Source organism: Hydra vulgaris, chromosome 12 (assembly GCF_038396675.1).
Source record: "Hydra vulgaris chromosome 12, alternate assembly HydraT2T_AEP".
Taxonomy (NCBI): Eukaryota; Metazoa; Cnidaria; class Hydrozoa; order Anthoathecata; family Hydridae; genus Hydra; species Hydra vulgaris.
Genome location: NC_088931.1, coordinates 69,003,618 through 69,026,213, shown reverse-complemented (window position 1 = coordinate 69,026,213; position 22,596 = coordinate 69,003,618). Strand labels below are relative to the sequence as shown.

The 22,596-nt window shown below is 26.0% G+C and overlaps 2 protein-coding genes across 3 annotated transcripts in view; both read left to right on the top strand.

Annotated features, from left to right (window-relative positions):
• LOC136088960 (uncharacterized) overlaps positions 1-22,596 on the top strand; it is a 159,409-nt gene that overhangs the window by 133,159 nt on the left and 3,654 nt on the right. For both annotated transcript variants that reach the window (XM_065814245.1, XM_065814246.1), the window contains exons 7-8: positions 8,903-9,159; positions 17,119-17,266. In XM_065814245.1, the coding sequence (XP_065670317.1) occupies positions 8,903-9,159; positions 17,119-17,266 (405 nt within the window). The remainder of the gene's footprint in view (positions 1-8,902; positions 9,160-17,118; positions 17,267-22,596) is intronic.
• Positions 14,202-15,436, top strand: LOC136089123 (E3 SUMO-protein ligase KIAA1586-like). The gene is made up of 4 exons (XM_065814849.1): positions 14,202-14,674; positions 14,730-14,743; positions 14,823-15,242; positions 15,357-15,436. The coding sequence occupies exons 1-4, from the start codon at positions 14,202-14,204 to the stop codon at positions 15,434-15,436; spliced, it is 987 nt and encodes a 328-aa protein (XP_065670921.1).

The following is a 22,596-nucleotide window of genomic DNA, read 5'->3' as shown; positions in this document are numbered from 1 at the left end:
TATCAAATAGGTTAGGAAATTCTAATAATAAGTACATGGGTGATGAGTATGATCAAAGCAAACCATCAACATTCATCCAATATTTAGATGCTAATAATTTATATGGATGGGCAATAAGTAAGCCACTTCCAACAAATGGTTTTAAATGGATGGATGAAAATGAAATAGAAAACTAGAAATCAATTCCATGTATACTAGAAGTAGATTTAGATTACCCTGAATATCTACATGATGAACATAACGATTATCCACTTGCACCTGAATGATTAAATATTGATAAAGTTGAAAAATTAGTCCCTAACTTGAATAATAAGAAAAAGTATATAGTACATTAAATACACTTAAATTGTATGAAAGATTAGGATTAAAGATTACTAAAATTCAAAGAGGCATAAAGTTTGAAGAAAGAGCATGGCTTAATGAATACATTGAACTAAAGCAACAAATGATTTTGAAAAAGATTTTTTTAAACTCATGAACAATTCAGTATTTGGAAAAACAATGGAGAATGTTGAAAACAGAGTTTATATTAGATTAGTAACAGACAGAAATGAAGCTATTAAATTAGCATCAAAACTGAACTTTGAAAGTAAAACAATATTTGATGAAAACTTAATCGCAATACATAAGAAAAGAACAAAATTAAAATATGCTAAACCAATTTACTTAGGAATGTGTATATTAGATTTGAGCAAAACTCTAATGTATGAATTTCATTATGATTACATAAAGAAAAAATATGCTGATTGAGCAAAACTATTACAGAGCAAAACTATTACATGCTGATCGAGCAAAACAGATTCTTTAGCATACGAAATTAAAACAGAAGACATTTATGCTGATATTTCTAAAGATATTGAAAGTAAATTTGATACAAGTGAGTTTAACCCAAAGCACCCAGCAATTAATAATTTAGGATTTAAAGTCTTAATAAGAAAGTAATAAGAATGTTTAAAGATGAGACTGGAGGAGCACAAATTGAAGAATTTGTAGGACTCAGATCAAAGTTGTATTCTTACAAAGTACAAGGAAAAGATAACAAAAAATGTAAAGGGGTAAAGAAAAATTAGTATATAAAAAAAAGTATATAACACATGAAGATTACAAAGATTGTTTATTAAATAAAAGAGATCATATTAGGAAAATGAATGTAATAAGATCATATTCACATGAAATTTACACAGAAGAGGTCAATAAAATAGCATTAAGTGCATAAGACGATAAAAGAGTTATTTTAGAAGATGGAATACACACATTAGCATATGGACACTACAAACTAAAAGAAAATAATTTATAGGTCAATTAGGCAAAGAGGTCAATTAGGCAAAGATGTCAAAGAGCCCAAAAATATAAATATATATAAATAAAAATGGAAAATAACAATTATAAACTTATCAATGTTGAAGGAATAGTTTTATCAAATGAACCACTAACAAACTTTCAATTGATCAAAGCAGCAAAAAAATTCAAAATAAAACATTTTAGAGGTGTATTTGTAAGAGATGAATTACCCAAAAATACACAAAGAAAAGAATGTGGAATATTAAATACAGGAGATTCAAGTACGCAGGGATTTCACTGGATTTGCTGGTACAGAGATGGAGATAAAAAACTAAGTTTCGACTCTTATGGACTACCACCACCTGTTGAAGTTGTTAATTATTTAAAAAGACCTGTTTATTATAATAGTGAAAGAGTTCAATTTAGAAATACCTCATTCTGTGGACACTTGTGTTTATATGTTTTAAAAAAACTAGATGAGGGACATGATTTTCAGAATATTAGATAATCTATGGTAATTTTTTTTATAAAAATCAAAAACATTTTTCTTTATATATAAAATGCCTGTTGATATATTTGGTCACGATACTACTTCATCTGTAGCTGTAGATAGTTTAACAATATCTCAAGCTAATAACTTGTTCATTAGGAGAGATGGACAAAATAGTGCAGCTAGTAATAGTAATATGAATTCTAATAAATTAAAAAATGTAGCAGAACCTACTAGCTCACAGGATGCTGCTACAAAAAATTATGTTGATAATAAAACAATTAATCTTAATAAATTAGGAATAACACCAAATTCAAGTTTAACATGCCTTGAATTAAAACACCAGACTATCCCACCAAATGCAGGTGTTGATGCAACAACTGTTTTTGTACAATCTTCTGGTCCTGGTATTCTCAGAAAACTATGGTTAGCATTAGAAGGATTAGATCCTAATCATAATGTTCTAGGTAATGTATTTCTTAGAATATACGCAGATCATACAATTTGCATAGGAGATTATTCTACTTCTACAAATAGTCTTGGAGATAATAATATTCCTTTAGCCTGTGATTTTTTATTTACACCTCTAGGTGGACCATTTTGTGCAAACTCTTTACAAGGTTGTAATACGTATACGGCTAATGCATTAGGAGGATACTTTATGCTAGATTTACCATTTACTACTAGTCTAGTAATTCAATTATACAATAAAACTAGTCAAAACATTACATATTGGATGCAACCTCATATTACAATGACTACATCAATACCTCAATCATTGTCACCTATTAAATTATACTCAGAAACATTTAGATTTATGAATACAACTTATGGTAAAGAATATATATTATTAGATGCTCCAAACGTTGCTGGTCAAGGTGTTTATCTTAAATATATTAGAATGCATGTTATTGGAGTATCTGGAATTTGGTGGGAATCTAGAGTACGCATATATGATGCATACAATTCTACAGTAAATACTAACTCTGTTATACAACTTTGGACACCATATGATGGACAGGGTTATACAGTATTTCAAAGATTTGATCAGAATAGTGTATGCATATACTGCTCATCTGGTTTAGAAGATTTTTATCTTTCTTTGTGGAACGGTGTTGATATTAATTCATTAAATAATGAATCATCTGGGCTATTGTATCAATCAAGTAGTGCAATTGGTTCTACAACTACTATCTCATTTTACAGAAATTTTACTGATTCCATGCCTAGTGTTCCTACTGGAAGAAGATAAGTAGTTACATTGAACTCTGGGGATGCACAAATTGGACAATCTGGAAGTTTTCATGTAATAGGATATGCTTTATTTTATGTGTAGCTAGATTACATTTATGCGTAGGGCCTCAATGGGCTATGGCTTAAGCTTGATTTCATTTACGCATAGAGTTACAATGGGCTGTAGCTTAACTTGAAAAATTTATAAAAAAATACAAAAAATAGCTCAGAGTTTGTAACCATAATATACTAATATATTATTTTGGCTCAGAAATTATAGACAATAGTTGAAATGACTGATGAGAATATAGATATGTTTATAGTTGAAATATGATATAAGTTTATGGTTATAGATATAGTTGAAAAATTTTGGCCTAGAACGCCCTTTTTATACTACTCATAATTGAAATATCAATGGAGAAATGTATGTCTTTTAAGTTAAATAAATTTATGAAAGACTTTTATATAAATATTTTCAGAAATTTTGTTTTTAATCAAGTTAATATAATTTTAAGATAAATTTTAGCATATGAAATATTCATCTTGGTATTTGAAAAAATATTGACTTAAACGCAAATAACTTCAAATCTTTCTTAAACAACAAACAGGAGCTTTAAGTATTTTAGTAAAACACTGGAGAACAAAATGTTTAAAATATGAGTACATTTTTTTAAAGCTTGTATTTTTAGATTTTTAGTATTATGATATTTTTTGACATTTTTTCTTATTTACATATTTAATTATTGTAGTTATAATTACTATAAATAAAATAATTTCAATTGAATTGGTATAGAAGTTGATGTTTTTTTAATACTAATTAATAGGTAAATTTTGAATGTAGAAAAAAATGTAAAGCAATGAGATGAATAGATCTAAAATAGTTAACTGTACAACTCCAGCAAGTATAACTATCTTTAAAAACATTCTAATAAGCTGCAGTATTTTATTATTTTCTTTCCTTAGACAATTATAAAAGTTTGTTATATATCAATTTTTTTTTTCAATCCAAAATTCTAATTTTTATAAAATTATTATTATTATTAAAAATTATTTTAGAAATCAAGATTTTCTATTATGGGATAAAGGGTGACAAAATAATGAATTAAGCTCTTTTTCATTTGCATTTACTCACCTTTAGAACATTTTACCTTTAAATATATTTTTGTTGTTATACTTAATACATTTTTTAGTTCATTAGTTCTATTGTTTTGTTTTGATTTTACTTCTTACTTACTAGTTAATTGCTCGTAAAATTTATCGGTATTGTGATTACAATGAAATTCAGTGCCCTTTAATTGTGATTACTTGAGAACTACTTAACAGATTTGGCTGCAGTAGGAGCAAATTTCTCATTTTAATATGCTTTATTTTTTGGTAGCATATCTACCTTTTAACTGATAAAAAGAGTTAGAGGTCTGGAAATTGTAAAAAGTTATTTTTGCAATAGGTTTCATCTCTTCAGTTATACACAATTTTTCAAGTTTTTAATAAGCAAGTAAAAAAGTAAAAGTAAAATAAGTTTGTTTTATAAAGTAAGTTTGTTTTATAAAAAGAACTCACTGTTATTTATAAAATAGATATTCAGACAGATATAGTATAGATATTCAGACTGTAGTTGAATCTAGGTTGTATAGGTTGAAAAATTGATTACTTAAAAAATTTTAATGACAAAATGTTTAGGACTAGCTTACAAACAAAGTTATAAAAAGAACACATTATCTAGTGTAAGTCCCAATGAGTAAATTGATTTTTTAAACAGTTTAACACAGGCTTCACTCTTTCCTTTGTCCATAATTTTTTTTTTAATACCATTAAAAAAAAAATCAAAGTTCATTGATAGATTTCAAATTTCAATTAAAAATATTTTGGCATTCCATAGAGATGACCATTTAAAGAAACACTAGTCAATGTTTTGAGAAAACAAGAAAGAAAAAAACAAAACAAATTTTAGTGAAAAGTTTATCAAATTTATTATTTATTTGTATTTACACTGGCGTAGTTGTTATGCTAAATATGCCAAACAAACCAAGATATCATTTCTCCTCAAGAAATCTTATTCCTTCAGTACATAAAAACCTAATATAAATTGAACTGGAATCTGGAAATCCTTTGTTAAATCTGATTTAACTGTATGCCCACACTAACTATAATCTCAAACTTCTTTTCAACCTTTGCTGACATTAGGGAGAATAAAATTACTTCCCAAATTTAAAGGTAATTATACTATTTTCATTTACTTATGTCTAAAATATGTCCTACTGGAAATATTTATAAAAAGTTGTTTATATATATGTTAATATAAGAGTTTAATTAATAAGTAAGGTAAGTGTTTATTTTTTTTTTTTTTGTAAACATAAATGTTTTATACAATCATTACAATTTTTTTGGTTTGAAGCTGCCATTTTGAGAATTTTCTGAGCAATGTTCTGAATTGGTTTATCATAATATGCCATTTTGAGAATTTTTTGAGCAATGTTCTGAATTGGTTTATCATAATATGCTGAAAATTCTAAGCAGGTTCTCAACCTCAGAGTTCCAATTTTACCACAGAAAACTTCTCAGAAAAGCAGTAATGGAGTATTCAAGTCATCAAATGTAGATTTTATTCACTTGTAAATTATACATATCGTTTACTATATTTTATACATATCTTGTACATTATATTATACCATTTAATATTAGAGATAATATAGTATTATTATTGATTATATAATATTAAACATATATCTTTATATCTACAGATGATGTTGTCTTGTACAATATTACAGGTTCTGTTTTATTTTACCATACAATATAATATGACCCTCTTTTAAATTGATTTTCTCATTTGATGATTATCACCAAACAATTCCTTCTTTTTATAACTTTGTTTGTATGTTACTCCTAAACATTTTGTCATAAAGTTTTTTGAAGTTATCAACTTTTAACCTAAATGACCTAGTTTTGACTTATGCAGACCATTATACAATAAATCACATTTAATTACTCATAAATTGACCCACAAGTCTTAATTTATCTAAATAAAAAAATTATAGCTTCATATAGATACATGTTTCCATTTATTATACATCTCTTTTGTATTTCACCCAAGTTTGTTTAAACTTGGAGTGAATGGCTTCTCCAGTTTTTTTTGCAAATCTGTGTAAGCAGCATTAATTTATTTTTTTGAAAGAGAACAATGTGGGCCTGATGATATGGACCTTCAATGTTATGGCTAAGGTGTTGTTACAATCTTTTGTAAACTCTATTAAGTTTTGTAAGACAATTACCAAAACAGTCATTAACAACTCACTTTAAATCTTTAAAATGTGTAATATAAGATATCAATAATCAAGTGAAATGCCACCACTAGGTCTCTAAGATTATTTCATATCTGTTACAGTTCACCCTATCAAACTCTCCTTTGTGATGTTGACATGTCTGCATTGTATTTTTCAGACAGCCACTGGTTAAATTTTGGCCAAAGAACAAAAACTTGGTTGCTGTGGACATTAATAAAATTCATAAATATATGTAATGATGATTATGGAATTTTGTTTATTAATTTAACTTGTAAATCTTCATTAGGATGAATAAGCTTTTTTCAATTAAGATTAGCTGTAAAATTTTACTTCATAGTTAAGGTATTTTTTTATGAAAATCATAAGGTTATTTGATTAAAGTTATTAAATCATATAAAAATAAAGATATTGAAAAAAATCTTTTATTTCATATTGATTAAAAACAATTTGAAAGGCAAGGCCATTTTATTGTTGAGCATTTAAAGCACTGAAGGAGAATAAGATCAAAAATTGTCTTAGAAGATAGAGATTACTTTAATGTTGCATAACTTTATTAAAATGTTGTATAGTATTCTTAACAGTCAAAAATGCAATAAAAAATTTAAAAGCAGTTCTAGAAAAATTTCCTGTCAAGTATAAAAGGCCTAAGAATAAAGCTGAAAAAAAAGAAATGAATATACAGAAAAAACTTTCAGTTGTAAAAAAAAAGCACTTAATAAACTTAATTAAGATTTACCACCACTTTTACAATGAGTAATCTACCCAATTATCCACAAAATGAAAAGTTGATATCATAACAAATTTAACAAAAAAAAAAATTTTCATTGAAAATCAATAAGAAGAAACCTTAGTGCATAGGTATTTATACACATCTGAGTAGTTAGGTCTGTATGTACTACATACTGTATAAATAAATATATATATATATATATATATATATAAGAGGAGAAAAAAAGCAATGGGATGGTATTCGGTAAATTAAAAATACCATCCTGTTAAATCATTGTTATATATAGAGGTTTATAAAAAAAAGGATGGTTTATACTTTATAAAAAAGTGACGGGATTGCATTCTGCTGCATCCTGCCCCACTTCGAGCACTGTATATATATATACATATATATATACAGTTATATTAGGAGAAATATAAAGAGGGGGCAAATTAGTTTATACTTTGTGAAACTGTCTATATATATATATATATATATATATATATATATATATATATATATATATATATATATATATATATATATATATATATATATATATATATATATATATATATATATATATATATATAGACAGTTTCACAAAGTATAAACTAATTTGCCCCCTCTTTATATTTCTCCTAATATAACTATGGCAATGATGAGATGATATTTCAAAATTACTGAAACCTATCTAGTTACCTTGTTTTCATATACCTTTTAAATTCTATTCACATCTAGAAGGAACTTACAAGATGTGGAAGCACTCACAGAGCTCATATACAACCCATATGACATATATGTTCACATACAATCCATTTGACATATATGTTCTTAGTACAGAGAAATACTAGTCACTCCCTAAGTAGTTATGTTATTTACCTTCTGGCATACTACAGAGAAGGATTAAGGATTAAAAGGTGCATATAATGATATAGTGAGGCCTATATTAAAGTTTTTAAGTTTTTTAATTTCTTATTAATATAATATAGTTTTAAAAATAGGTACATTATTTATCAGTAATAAATATAAGCGAAAAAATAAGAATTATTAAAACAATATTTTCAAGGTTTTACTCCTGCAAAAAAAGGACGAGTTGTGAAAAGATGTAAAAATTGATAAATAAAATAAAGTGGATTAAAAAAATATACAGTGAAGAAAGACGATATTATTGTCTTTCTATATATTTTAAGTATTTTCTTAATCCCCTCTATTTTATTTATAAATTTTTAATTCTTTTATATGTTTTTTTTAACTTTATGTATAACTTTTTTACTTTAGATTTTTTTCAGTTTTTTCCCCCAGCAATCACAACAATAACTACTTATGTTCATTTTTGTTTTTGATAAAATTATAACAATGTTATGAGTATTTTAATTCATTAATAAGTTAAAAGATATTTAAACTTTAAAGCATTAAATGCCATTAAGTGCCAAATATGGTTTTAAAAAAAACCTATTCAAACAAAACATTATATGTAAAAACAAAATGTTAAGTTGATAAAAACCTATACTTAGTTCAAATTTGTACTGCCTAATGGTTAAATAGTAAAAAAGTTGTTAAGAAAGATGATCTCCTTTGTTTTGTTATAATTATGGCTTAAGGGTCTTAAGTCATTAATTGGTATTAGAAGCAGTCTAAATTTAGTACAAAGTTTTAACTCTCTCCCGCGTTTCTAAAAATCCACCCTGGAATTTTGAAAATGTTTAATTTTTAATAAGTATCTAGATGGCATATATTTATTTTTAATTGAATGAAGTGCAACTTTATTGTCGATATATGACCTAGTCTAATGATTGTATTTTTTTTTTAATAAAAACTTTGTTTAACTGTAACTATTATAATAAATTATTTATTAATTACATATAATTACTTATATTTATAAATTTAGTCAGTTGTTTTCTTTAGTTTGTGGTGATGTATTTAATCCAGCATTTGCTGAAATGTCTTCAAAACTTGAGTTTACAGTTATTGATGCATATATTGATAGCCCATTTACATGGTGTGCCTTATCTAATGATAGTAAACCATATATAATAATTGAGTTAAATCAGGTTTCTGCAGTATCAGGTATTAATGTACAAGGTGATTCTAACAGTGATTCATGGGTAACAGAATATCAAATTTCATATGGCGTAATTAAGTATAAAATGAAAAACGATACGGTTTGTACATTTATATTTCATTTTTTTACCTTAATAAAGTTATTTTATTTTTTAATTCATTTTTTTTACCTTCATAAATTTATGTTTTAATAGTTTAGATAGTTAATATAACATTTAAAAACTTTAACGAATACTTTGCTGTTTTAATTTTAAGAAAGCAAAAGCATTCAATCAGGTACCACACACAGGTCTTTTTTTAAGTAAATTATTAGCATACGAAAGCATAGCATAATTTTAAAAAGTTGAAAACAGCATGTTGTGCTAAGAGATGCCATATCAGACTAGCTTCACGTGCTTAGTGGGGTTCCTCAGGGTCATTACTGTTAGTAATTTTTATAAATGACTTGGCATCACAAATCAAAAATAATCCAAAACTTTTTGCAGATGACACAAAAATAAATGGAGTTGTCAAACACAAAAATGATTCGATTTGTTGGCAAAAAGATATTTTTTTTACAAAAGAAGGTGTGAAACATGGCAATTGTCTTAAGAGAGTAAATGTAAAGTAATTCACATTGGTAAATAAAATCAAAAGTTTAACTATCAGGTAAATGGGCATCAAATATCAAAAGTAGAACTTGACAAGTACTTGGAAGTGATTATCAAAAATAGAATTTGACAAAGACTTGGTAGTGATTATAAACTATGATTTAAAATAGGGCTGGCAAATCAATTCTGTAATAACAATGGTAAACCACATCTGGAGTACTGTGCTTCCATGTGGAATCCAAATAGAATAAAAAATATCAAAGCATTTGAGGAAGTCTAGAAAAGGCTAAATTAGTACAAGAAGTTAGTGGTAAAAAATAAGAGCAAAGGATCCATCTTGTCCAATGCTTTGGTCTGACGACACTGGAAGATGAGTAAGAAAAGACCAACAATTTCAAATTATATATGGACTAAATAAAATGAACTTTTATTCAAGTTCAACCCAAGAAAAATTTAACCACAGCACAAGGCAATGAAACTTTCTAACGAGAGAACAACTTGAGTCTAATATTTGCCACAACTTCTTTTCAAACAGGATAGTCAGAACAATGAAATCAATTACCAGTAAACTGTCAAAACTCAAAAACAACAAACATTTTTAAAAACAATTATGACAGATTGACAAAAAATGAAAGTTCAAAAATACTATAAATGGTTGTTATATAAACATTTTTCATGACTTGTTGTTGTAGTTTGATATTATTAATAATAATAAGTTTTAATTTATCTTTTTCTAAAATTTAAATGGGTTTGAAATTTTTTAAAAAATTCCTGCATCTTTTTAACCTTTTTTCTTTTTTGTTCCATTTGTTCTAGAATAGAATTAATGGTTCACAATTTTTTTCACTGTTTTTTCAGACAGCCAATCCCATTTTGGTGGAAGGTCTGAAAGATGAAGCTTAGCTTAAATTTGTATGAAATTAAAATGATTGGGTGAAAATTTGATTAAATTTACTCAGTTGATAAAAAGTTTTTGAAAAAACAAATTTTTTTTAAATTGAAAGCTTTGCAATAAAATATCAAAAGTTCCAAACTTAAGTATGTTCAAATGTGTTGACTTATGTCAAATGAAAATGTGTTACAAAGAATCACAATGATGGAAGCCTATGAACAAAATTTATCCTAAATGTTTGGTTTACAAGTTGTTGAGAGCCTTGTTCTTGAACCATAGAACCTCAAAATTCATAACTTATTAATTCATATTAATATTAAAATCTGCAGAATTTATGTTATTTTCTGTTTTGCTATTGATTGATGCTGGCAACTCCATCTGCTGAACAATCTCTTGTTCATAGACAAGACTAAGCTTCTTTTTTGGTATTAGCTTGAAATACCAAGAAGTTAGAATAAACTTTCCATACAGCACATGGTAGATTTTGATTTTGATTTGATGCTCATTATGCTCAAAAATATCTAAACCTAGATTTTTACTTTGAAATTTAAATGGAATATAGTTTGCAAGTGTAGTTGCACAGTGAGTCAATGAGCTGTTTCACAGACTTCATTAATTTTAAAGAAAAGCAAAAAAAAACTTTGGATGCAAAATAATTAAATCATATTTTGGAAGAGAAAAGAACTTAAATACTTTAAAAGTTTGCTTTTCAAGAAAAACATTTTCTTGAGAATCAAAAATGTATATATAAAAATTTTAATATTTTGTTGTTGCCCTTTTAAACTTAATTTATAGAAATTATCCAAACCACTTTCTTCTTTATTTAAAATACAGGGCTCGAAATAACAAACTTTTTTGTTCAAGACAATTTGTCCAATAAATACTCAAGTTTGTTGGGCATGTCTGATAAAACCTAAAGAAATGCAATTGAATGCCATTCTTGATGACGCTTACAATATTTTATTTTTTCAACTTGACTAAGACAGTTTGTTTTGGCTACTCAAGGCGCTACAAAAATGCCCTGAAAATAAAAATAGAATTTAAAAGATAACTTTTAATTTAAATTATATAGTCTAATCTAAAAAAAGAAAATCATAATGAAAAAGAAAAAATCTAAGCTCAAAAAACTAAAATTTGAAAAGGAAAATATATTTATATCACATTTTTTTAAAAAGACTATACTATGCAAAATACTTTGTAAATTATTATAAATATATTAAACACATAATAATGTTTATTTATTACTTCTTTAAATTGAGTAACAAATTTATTCTTATGGTTGTTTACAATCAAGCCATTTTATTTAAATTATATAAGAATATTAAACATAATTACCTCAGTGATGGATCCAGGATGGCAAATGCATCCTCCCCCACCAGAATCTGAAAGTTTTAAAATATCTAAGAAATAGTTTGTTTGTTTTTTTTTCCTTTTGTTTTTTTTGTATAAGAAATAAAAAGTTCAAAAATGAATTGATATTATTAAATATATTGGAACAACTTAAATGATTATAAAATAAATGCAAACAATATATGGGTTGGACAAAATGACTGATAGAGGTCATTTTTTATTGTACAAGTGCCAGACAATGTCTGGCGGCTATTTCGAGCCCTGAATATAAGCTACCATAAATGAGCAGTTAGATTATGCAGTGATGCTTTTATGCTGATCCTTGTTTCTAGAAATATTTTGTAACAGAGAAAAACTGTCTAATTAAGAATAAATATAAATTTGTACAATAGCATTTATATTGCTCTACATAAACTTTTTTTTTTAGGAAATTCTTTAAGAATTATTAATCGGCCTGAACCTCTAAAATGTTGTATGATATTAAAAAGGTTTTTGTGTTATAATTAGATCAGTTTTTTTTTTTTTTTTTGTGATATATTTTATGACTCTAACCCATTGCTGTTGTTCCTACAACAGCAATGGGTTAGAGTCATAAAATATTTCAAATAGTCATAAAATATTTCAAAATTTTTCCAATTGTATGGGGTAATCCATTTTTTACCTGTCCTTTTTAAATATTTTGTATGTTTGTGTTTGCTGTTTATTAATTTTATTTTGCTATTTATTTTTTTGTATAAGTATGATCAAAAATCAATCACTTAAGATAATATAAAAACTAAAATAACGACTTGCTTGATGGGCATCACATGCATCACAAGTTGGATTTGGTTTGCCCAGTTCTTTTGGTTTAAAGGTTTTATTCTTTAAGTATTGAACTGTCTTCTTGATTTTTTTAAAATTTTTGATTTTAATAATAATGTTTTGGTTAATTACAAAACCATTTTTAACTTTTTCAACATTTAAATACTGAATGTTTGACAATGTGCACATATCACAAAATGCACCTCAAACTCTTATGATACAAACTGTTTTTTCTTCAAAAAATTACAGCACTACCAAGAACATGTTGAACTCAGAACTTCTTCCAAACAATGCGGGGCTCTACAATTATTACCATTATTGATGGCCATTTTTAACACTATTACCATAATTAATCATCGTTACCATATTTTATATAAGTTAAAGTAAAGTTACAATTTAAGAAGCTTACTTTTCTGTAATCACTTTCTTAATATGTTTTTGCATTTTAATATTCCAAAAGTATTTTTATAGTTTTTCAATTTTTTATTTCTAAAATATATTTAAAAAATTTTTAAATTTATAATTAACTGGTCTGAAAAACTAAAATTAATATATATATATGTATATATATATGTATTATATATATATATATCATATATACTAATATATATATATATATATATATATATATATATATATATATATATATATATATATATATATATATATATATATATATACTAATATATATATACATATATATATATATATATATATGTCTATATACATATATATATACATATATATATATATATATATATATATATATATATATATATATATATATATATATATATATATATATATATATACATTTATATATATAACAACACATAAATAAAAATATATTTAAGAAAACAGTTTGACTTGTGCGATTCAATTAATATTAACATAACAAGTGTATGTTTCTATGGCAGTTGGATTACTTTGCATTATAATCTGCATTTTTTGTGGTTAAAAATTTGTGGTTTGAAATTTAAAAATGTTTAGTGCTAGAAGATGCTATAGAGATCGAAACTTAATTTTTTCTAGAGGTTGTGTATAATTTTTTTTTTAAAGCGGAGCATAAAGTAAAAGAAAAATAAAAGATTTAGAAAATCAATTAGCAAAAATGTTCAAATGCAAAAAAAAGACCGATTGTTTAAGGAAGGAAAAATTTAAAACAATATAATAAATAATAATTTAAAACAATATAATAAATAATAATTTAAAACAATATAATAAATAATAATTTAAAACAATATAATAAATAATGATATAAATAAAAAACAAACGATTAAATACCTATTCGAATCAAGAAATAAAAGATTTTGATTGAAAAAAGAAATAAAAGTTAATTGATTGAAAAGTCACTTTCTTAACTCGAATTCTCAAGGGCTTTATTCCGATTTAGCTCATTCATTATGAACAAATTTAATGATATTTTTATAAGTTTATTTTGCGAAGAATAGTGGAAGGCAATATAGACTCTAAATAGTTATTAAAAAAAAACTTTAATTAATAGCAATAAATGGATGCAAATAAGGACCACAGATGCAGATTATCTACAGTTAAAAAGTGGGAAAAACATTTTAATTGCGAGTTAAAATATGATTTAAATGGAAATGAAGTTATAAGATTAAGATGCAGTTTATGTAAACAATTTGAAAAACGTATAAGTCAAACAAAATTGTTTTCCATGACCTGGATCAAACCAGGAACAATATCAATAAAAAAAGACTCACTGGCATCGCACTTAAGCAGTGCGCATCATAAAGAGGCCACGCAAATTCATCAACAAACAACATTAGGTTCAGTTTCATTATCTAACCATGTTATTCATAATAGTCCAATCGGGCGTGGTTTACGTAAAATGGCCGTAAAAGACACTGACTTGTTATGGAAAAAGTTTAATATTGCGTATTACTTGGCAAAAGGAGAGCGTCCATTCACAGATTATCCTTATTTGATTGCATTAGAAAAGAAGAATTACAAAGAAAGAAGGTTACAAATTTAGGAAATTCTTATGGCACTGACCGTGCAGCTGCAATATTTACAGATTACATTGGCACCGTAATTAAAAACAAATTAACTAAATGTTTAAAAAATTGTAGATTTTACTGTGTTCTCTGTGATGGAAGCACAGATTGAGCTGTATCCGAACAGGAATTGATTTACATTCTTTATTTAAAAGACGGAAGTCCGAAAGTAGGATTCTTATCTATTGAAACGGCAGAGAATTCTAATGCTGTTGGGCTGAAAAAATGTATAACAGACACTTTTACAAGAGTTGGTATTACCAATTCTTATAAACATCTATTGGGTGTAAACCTTTATGGAGCTAACGTTAATCTAGGAGCTTATGCTGGTTTAGGCGCATTACTAAAGGAAGGTTCTCCTTGGCTGGAAGTTGTACACTGTTTTAACCATCGACTTGAACTTGCTTTAAAAGATGCGTTTGAAAATTTATCTGTCTTCAAAACTGTTGATGAACTACTTTTACAACTTTATCACTTGTATCAAAAGTCACCAAAGCGCTACCGAGAACTACAAAGATTAGCCGAAGCTTGGGGTAATAGCGTTATATAAATATATTTTGGAGAGATTGAAAACGGCCTTCCATACATATGTATGGAAGGCCGTTTTCAATCTCTCCAAAAATCACTATTGTTTATACATTTGGTAGCTTTACTTGACGTTTATAACTGGCCGTTAAATGTGAATGATGGAACTTTTGGCGATAAAGCTATTGGTGAAGTTGTTTAACATTTTTCTGAATTTTTAATTGGTGTATGATGTGATTTGAATAATATGCTTCATGAGTGGATCATTTTAAAAGCATACATGTTTCCCATCATAAGTAACAATCAAAATGAGTATTATTTGAAAATTTGGGAAATTGTTTTTTCCAAATCAAATTTGATCAAAGAATGCCGAAATATTCTTGATATTTTTGAACTATTTTTAATTTGTCCTTTTACAAATGCAAAAGTAGAACGAATGTTTTCATGTATGAATCGCGGAAAAAATGACTGGAGAAGTTGTCTTAGACGAGATCTCTTAGAATCTCTACTTCAGATAAGTGAAGAAGGTCCTGAGATTGACAAATTTGAACCTGATACTGCTATGGACGAATGGTATAATGATAAAGTTAGACGATTGTCAGCAAATTTTCATCATTATCTGGAAAAAAGAAAAAGAAAGTCAGGAAAAACAGACATTGATCTAGTGACAGTTACAATATCGGATTTGGAAGAAAGTGAAAGCGAGGAAGAAAATTTAATATTCTAAGCATTAAACTAGTGAAATGATTACAAAACGATCAAAATATTTACGATAACGATCTAATACTTTTTCTATTAGCAATCAAAAAAAGTATTAGATCATAAAAGATTCTATTATTTTGACACATTTTTTTCTTTCGCTTTATTTTATTGAATGAAAAAAGTGAACGCTAACTTTTATTAAAAAATACATTGAATGAAAAAGCAATAGATAGAAATATCATGGGAATTTGATAAGGTTACTTAGATAAGAAAACTTACTTAATAAGAATTTAATTATCATTCTTGTTTGTGATTGTGCGGGTTGTTTTGTTAGAGTTTTAAATAATTTTTTTTACTGTTAAAAATTTATAGAAAATTAAATATTCTAGTTGTTTTAAACGGTTTAAAATATGTAAATAAAATAGAAAATGAAATAATTAATTAAAAGAAGATTATATCAAGTTCATTGATTTTACAAAAATACAGCTGTTAGATTTAATGCAATATAATAATAGTAATAATGTAAATTATAACTAAAGCTACTTTACAACCGCTGAACATAAATGTTATGACATCTTATGCAAAAATGAGACTTATTATATATGTTATTATAAATAAGTTAAAATAAATAACGCCCCTCCCCTCCGGCGGGAGTGGAGGAGGGGTAATGAGCAACAAAAAAATCGCGATTAGATTTTTTTACGTTAATTCGAGCCCTGGATTTAATAAATCTTAATATCTTTAATAATTACTATTACTTTAATTTCTATTATTTTAATATCTTGCTTTACCACTTGAAACTATTTGATGATCAAATTTTGAGTTTAATAGTTTACAAGTTTTTTTGAACCTGCTTTTACATCATTTTCAAAATTAATTTTTTGTTAATCTATTTATGTTTTTATGCAATAGTTTAAAATAAATATTTAAATTTTATAATTGAATTAATATATATTAAATCAATATTAGCATACTTGGTGATTCTAATATTTCTAAATATGTTAAATTATTCTGTAATGCAAGTGATTGATTATGAAAGTGAACATGATTCCAGGTCAAAACCTGCTGCATTTCTAAATTTAAATTTTTTTGATAAAAGTTCAATATTTAATGTGCTTTATTTTGAAAATGGTCAGAAAAATTTAACTATTTATTATTAATTAGTTTTTTATTTTTTTTTAGAATTTATATATTGGAAGTAAAGGGCGCATATTTCCTTATACTATTAACTGGTTTCCAAGTTTGTACCTAGCAAAGTATATAAAAGTAATGCCTAAATCTTGGAACAACAATTGTTGTATGCGTATTCATGTTAGAGGATGCACAAAGTGTAAGTTGTATTTCTTTGTATGCATGTGTAAAAAGATGAAATTTAACAACAATAATTGTAAGTTTTTTTTTGAAGTATAGAGTGATAATAAAACAAGTACTCACTATTACCAAGTCAGTCTCACTTTGAAATGGCTAAAATGAAGTTATTATAATTTTAAGATAAATAATAAACTAGTTAAGATAATAAATAGTTAATAAGTATTTTTTTTTGTATTGCAGTTTTCAGTTATCAACTTAGCCTTGTTTTTGTTATAATTCACCAGCCACTTTGAGCAGCAAGTTGTCACAGAAAGTAATCATATTCAAGATTAGCTACTTGATCAAAAAGAGACAATTTTTATTAAGTCATGAATATATTATAGTATAAACAGCCAATAGAGCTTATATTTATATTAGGGAAAAAAATTTTTTATTGCTGAATCAGCAAAAAAAAAATGCTCAAAATACGGCTTTTTCAAAACGAAGAGTTAGAGGTATTTTTACATTTTTTTTACATGAACTTTGGTATAAATGCAGGATATAGATAAAATTAGTATGTGAACTAGTAAAAACTCAAAATTATTTTTAGATTCATAATGGCAGCTACGCACATTTAAAAAGTTTAAGAGATAAAAGTTATAGATTATCATTCCATAGTTTCTTAAATATTTGAAGGGTTAATTGGATTCCGGAAAATTTCATTGAAAAAGGATTTACAGATGCTGAATCATGTAATTTTTGAAGTATGAAAAATCACAAACAAACAAAAATAAAATAAAATTTAAAATAATCCTTTTGAACAACTTTCTACTCCTTTGTGATTATTATCAATAGATCCCAGGCACCTTTCTAGATAAGTTATGCTCTTGACTTTTTATTGATTCTTTACAGTATCAGTTGATTTTGTTTTTTTAAAATAATAATTTTGGATAAAAACAATCAAAGAACTTTGTTGCTAAAGGCGTTACTAAGGGTTAAGTTTTGCACATGTTTTCAAAGGTACTAAGTTTTAAAAGATTTTAAAAAAAAAACATGTAAAAGTAAAAATAGTAAATAAAAAAAATAAAAGTTTTTCTATAAGAACACAAATTTCTTTTTTAAACAAAGATTTCATTATTTAAAAAAAGAAAGGTAAGATTATTAATAAAGAAGAGAATTAATTATCAAAATTGATCAAAATTAATTACCGAATATAAAATTTAATGAGACTCCAAAGTATACTGTTTTAATGCTGCAATTTGAAAAGGATTAATTTAATACTTTTCCAAGATACACCACATTATGTAGCTTATTGTGAAAAGTTTTTCTCAAAAACATGACAGGACTCTTGTCCTTTGAAGTTTTTTTAAAAAAGTCAAATTAAACTTGGTGTCAGCCGTTTCAAATGCAAGGAATCAGTTTATTTAATAAATTACAGGGTTTCTTTTAACTTCTCATTTAAATTTCATATTTTCTTATTTTGATTTTCTTATTTTATTTTTCTGTATAACCCTGTAATAAATTGTATTCAATTCATTAATAAGATGAACAATATCAGCTAATCAAATAATTTACTTATTAAATAAGTTCATTCCTTACCAACGCGTTAGGTAATAGACGAGAAATACAATCATAATAATTAATCAAATTTGATTGCCAGCTGTTTATTAAACCTCAAACTCTGTTTCTTATTTCTTTACTATTTTGAGCTAATGGACAAATGTTTTTTAGCTGCATTTTAAGGCGTCAAAAAATTCTTCAATGGAATCAAGTAAAGGGGAATAAAGTGGGAGAAATTTATACAATATGCTTTTCTTATATAATATTTTTAAAACATCAGGTCAAGGATGAAAATGATAATTATTTATTTTTAAAATACAATCTTGATTTTAAATATGGCAATAGTTTTCTGTTTATAAAATCAATGAAATGATCACCATTATAAGCACCATCTTTTAACTTGTATACAATTATCCTAGTAATTAAAATGGCTGCCATCAAGCTTATATTTTTTCTTCTGTTAGCTGGAACCATTATATAAGCTTTGTGCATATTGGAGCAAATCCATAATTAGATAAGGTATGGAGGTTGAACCTCATTTTATCCAAAAAAACTAACTTTGATGTCGATACATGTTGATTCTCTCTTTAATAACTTTGTCTTAAATCAAGAGTTCTTATATTGTTTTTTTCTTAAGGAACCAGTAACAAACACTTTCTCGTTATTTTCATTACTTTATGTTGCCTAGAAACAAATATCTGAGACACATGAAACCCCAAATCAGCCAGATTATCACAGCTTGTGTTAGTGAGTTATCTCTGTTTATCATAGTGCTGATTGTGCTTCTTATATCAGACTTGTCTAAACACTTTCTTTAATCAGTTTTCTATTAATCAGTTTAGAATCTTATATATTGGTAAAGATTTTATTTGCATTTTTCAAAACACAGCTAAACAACAATTCCAATTCAAATAAAGTTTGGCTTATTTCTTTAACTTCTTTTCCTTTATCAATTAAATCTATTATTTTCATTATTTATTTTTGCTGGATTTTCATTGTTAAGGTATATAAATTCATTATCAATAAAAATTGTATTTTTTTAAATTGAAAATGTTTACTGATTCTATCCAATAAAAATAATTAAAAAATAAATGTAGATATATACTGAGATGCATCACAATAAAATATTTATTTCTGCTTAAAATGATTTATATTTCCGCATAAAATAATTTATATTTCTGCACAAAATAGTTTATATTTCTGCATAAGATAATTTATATTTTCACATAATTTAATTTATACTTCTGCATAACCCTGTAAAATGATAGGATGAATCTGATGCAAAAGAAGTACAAAATGAAAATGTTTTAGTGAGATTATGGTATGCTCTGAACCCTCTAAAGAACAAACTGAATACAAACTAGTGTTGAGACACAAAGACAACGAGTAAACAATCTTTTTTCCTAGCAATGATTTTTGTTGTCTGGAAAACAAGCTACATAATGGTAAGTTAAAATTTCAAGTTATATTTTAGCAGAAAATCATACTTATTTTCCTTGATCTACTCTAGTTTTTTCTTATGTATTTCTTTTCCATTTATTTTTATTTTTTTTACTGCTTATGGTAAGTCAAATGTTAGTCTTAAAGTACTAGAGTTTGCATGCAGAAAGTTATGGTACAAGAGTTTGCATGCAAACTCTAATGTCTTAAAATACTAAAGTTTGTATGCAGAAAATGTTGACAAACTTTATATATGATTTTCTAGTAATTATATAACACTTCATGGTTATGGGCATTTTGCATGTTTTTAACATAAGTTGTATATAAATATATAAATATATTTTGAAAAGAAAAAAATAAATATTTTAGTGTGGTTTTACCAAATATTATTGTTTTCTTAGTTACTTTGATTGCGGAGATAGCGCAAATGGTTGAATTAAAAAAGATTAGTCGATGCTTAGTGTACTGAGAGTAGACATATTGTTACACTAGTTTACATTTGTTGTCAGAAAAACTTGCTGTTGCTGACTATTTATGTTTTGCTAAGTTTAAATGAATAATGAAAATTTTTTGCTCAGCTCTTAGATTCAATTATAATGTTTAAAATAATATAAATTCATAAATTTATTAAAAAAAAACTCATTAAAAAACTTAATTTAGCATTTATCTCTAAATAATTTTGTTTTAAAGCTCTTATTTTATGTGTACTTTAGATAATGGTGTATCAGGAACCAGCAATAAGCTTCATTTTTTTATTTCAAAAAGCCTGATAGTATCCTTCCATGACATGCTAATTCTAAGATTTTCAGAAAACCTGTCCAGGTGATTATAGAGAAAGTGAAATTTTATGGTCATATTACACGCTAAATTTTTATGGTCAGTTTAAATCCAAAATTGTAAATAGAGTTCTTCACAAGTTCAATATAACCTTTTTCTTTTTTTAAGAAAGTTTTGCATTACAGAGACAAAAGTTATCTGAGCCTTTACAGTTACAGACAAAGGGGGCTCTGGACTCTGGATAAAAACAGGGACTTCGGACTCTGACTTTGCATCCCTGTTCAATTGTTTAAGTTATCCAAAGTATTTAATAAAATAAGTTTCCATCACATAAGTATCAATCACTTCCTAACAACTTCAAAACAATATAACATGAGAATCAGAGAAAAAGAGATATTAAACCAAGATTCAAAAAATAATACAATCAAACTTCTTCACAAACAGAATATCTTTGAACACCTTGTTATGCAATAAATTCAAATTCAATTAACTCTTTCAAAAACAAGATCAACTTCATATTCAAATATAGGTAGAAAATGAGATAATGAAACTACATAAGCATTATTGAAAATCCCATCATTAATATTGACACAATTTAATAAATAATAATAGTAATGATAAAATCTGACTTAGTGCTAATTAATAGTTGCTAATCAAGATAATGTTAATCAAGAGTTAAATCTATCAAAAGTCTATTCTCATATCAGAAATTAGCAACAATTTAAACAGGACCAAATCTTTTAGAATTTTACCAAAATCAAACTAAATATAAAACCAAAATAAAGAGTCAATAGAACATAATTTCAAGGGAAAATTAGAATTACTTTTGGTGTGAAAAGTTTTAAAAACAATTCTTGCAAATAAACTTATAACATTTTTGACAAAAGCCTGATGTTTTTTGTGTATTTGTCTCAGCTTTTTTAAATAGCCACATATAACATGTGATTCCAAAAAATCTGGACAAACTTCCCGCCATTTTTTCTCCGCGTAAATTTATCAATTTTGATTGGCTCGGACGCCATTTTGTAGAGAATTAAATTCTCTACAAAATTTATTTTATACAAAATTTATTTTATACAAAATTTATTTTATACTGAGCAACAAATTTGAAATGATGAAAAAAGTTACTTCGAAACAAGATGACTTAAGAAAGCGAGTGTACGAGTTTATTGAAATTACCCAGAACTTTCCAAAAACGCAATTGTAAAACATTTTATGATGGAAAGTATTCCAAGATCTACGCTCTACAATATTCTAAAACGAAAAGACAACAACATATTACCCGAACGACAAGTTGGAAGAGGTAGGAAAGCAGTTAAGATGACAAAAAAGAAGATCAAACAATTAGTTTGAGCTTCTTTTTTGTCAAAAAATCGACCATCAACATGGAATCAGTCAACGTTCTCTTGCTAAAAAATTCAATTCAATCAATCATACATATGCAAAACAATAAAGCATAAGACAATCATTCATTATCATTAAAAAAGGCTCCAAAAAGAACTCCTGAACAACAATCTCTTGTTCGTCCAAAGTGCTCTAAATTGGTTGAAATTTTTCGAAAAAAACAGGTGATCATTGACGATGAATCATATT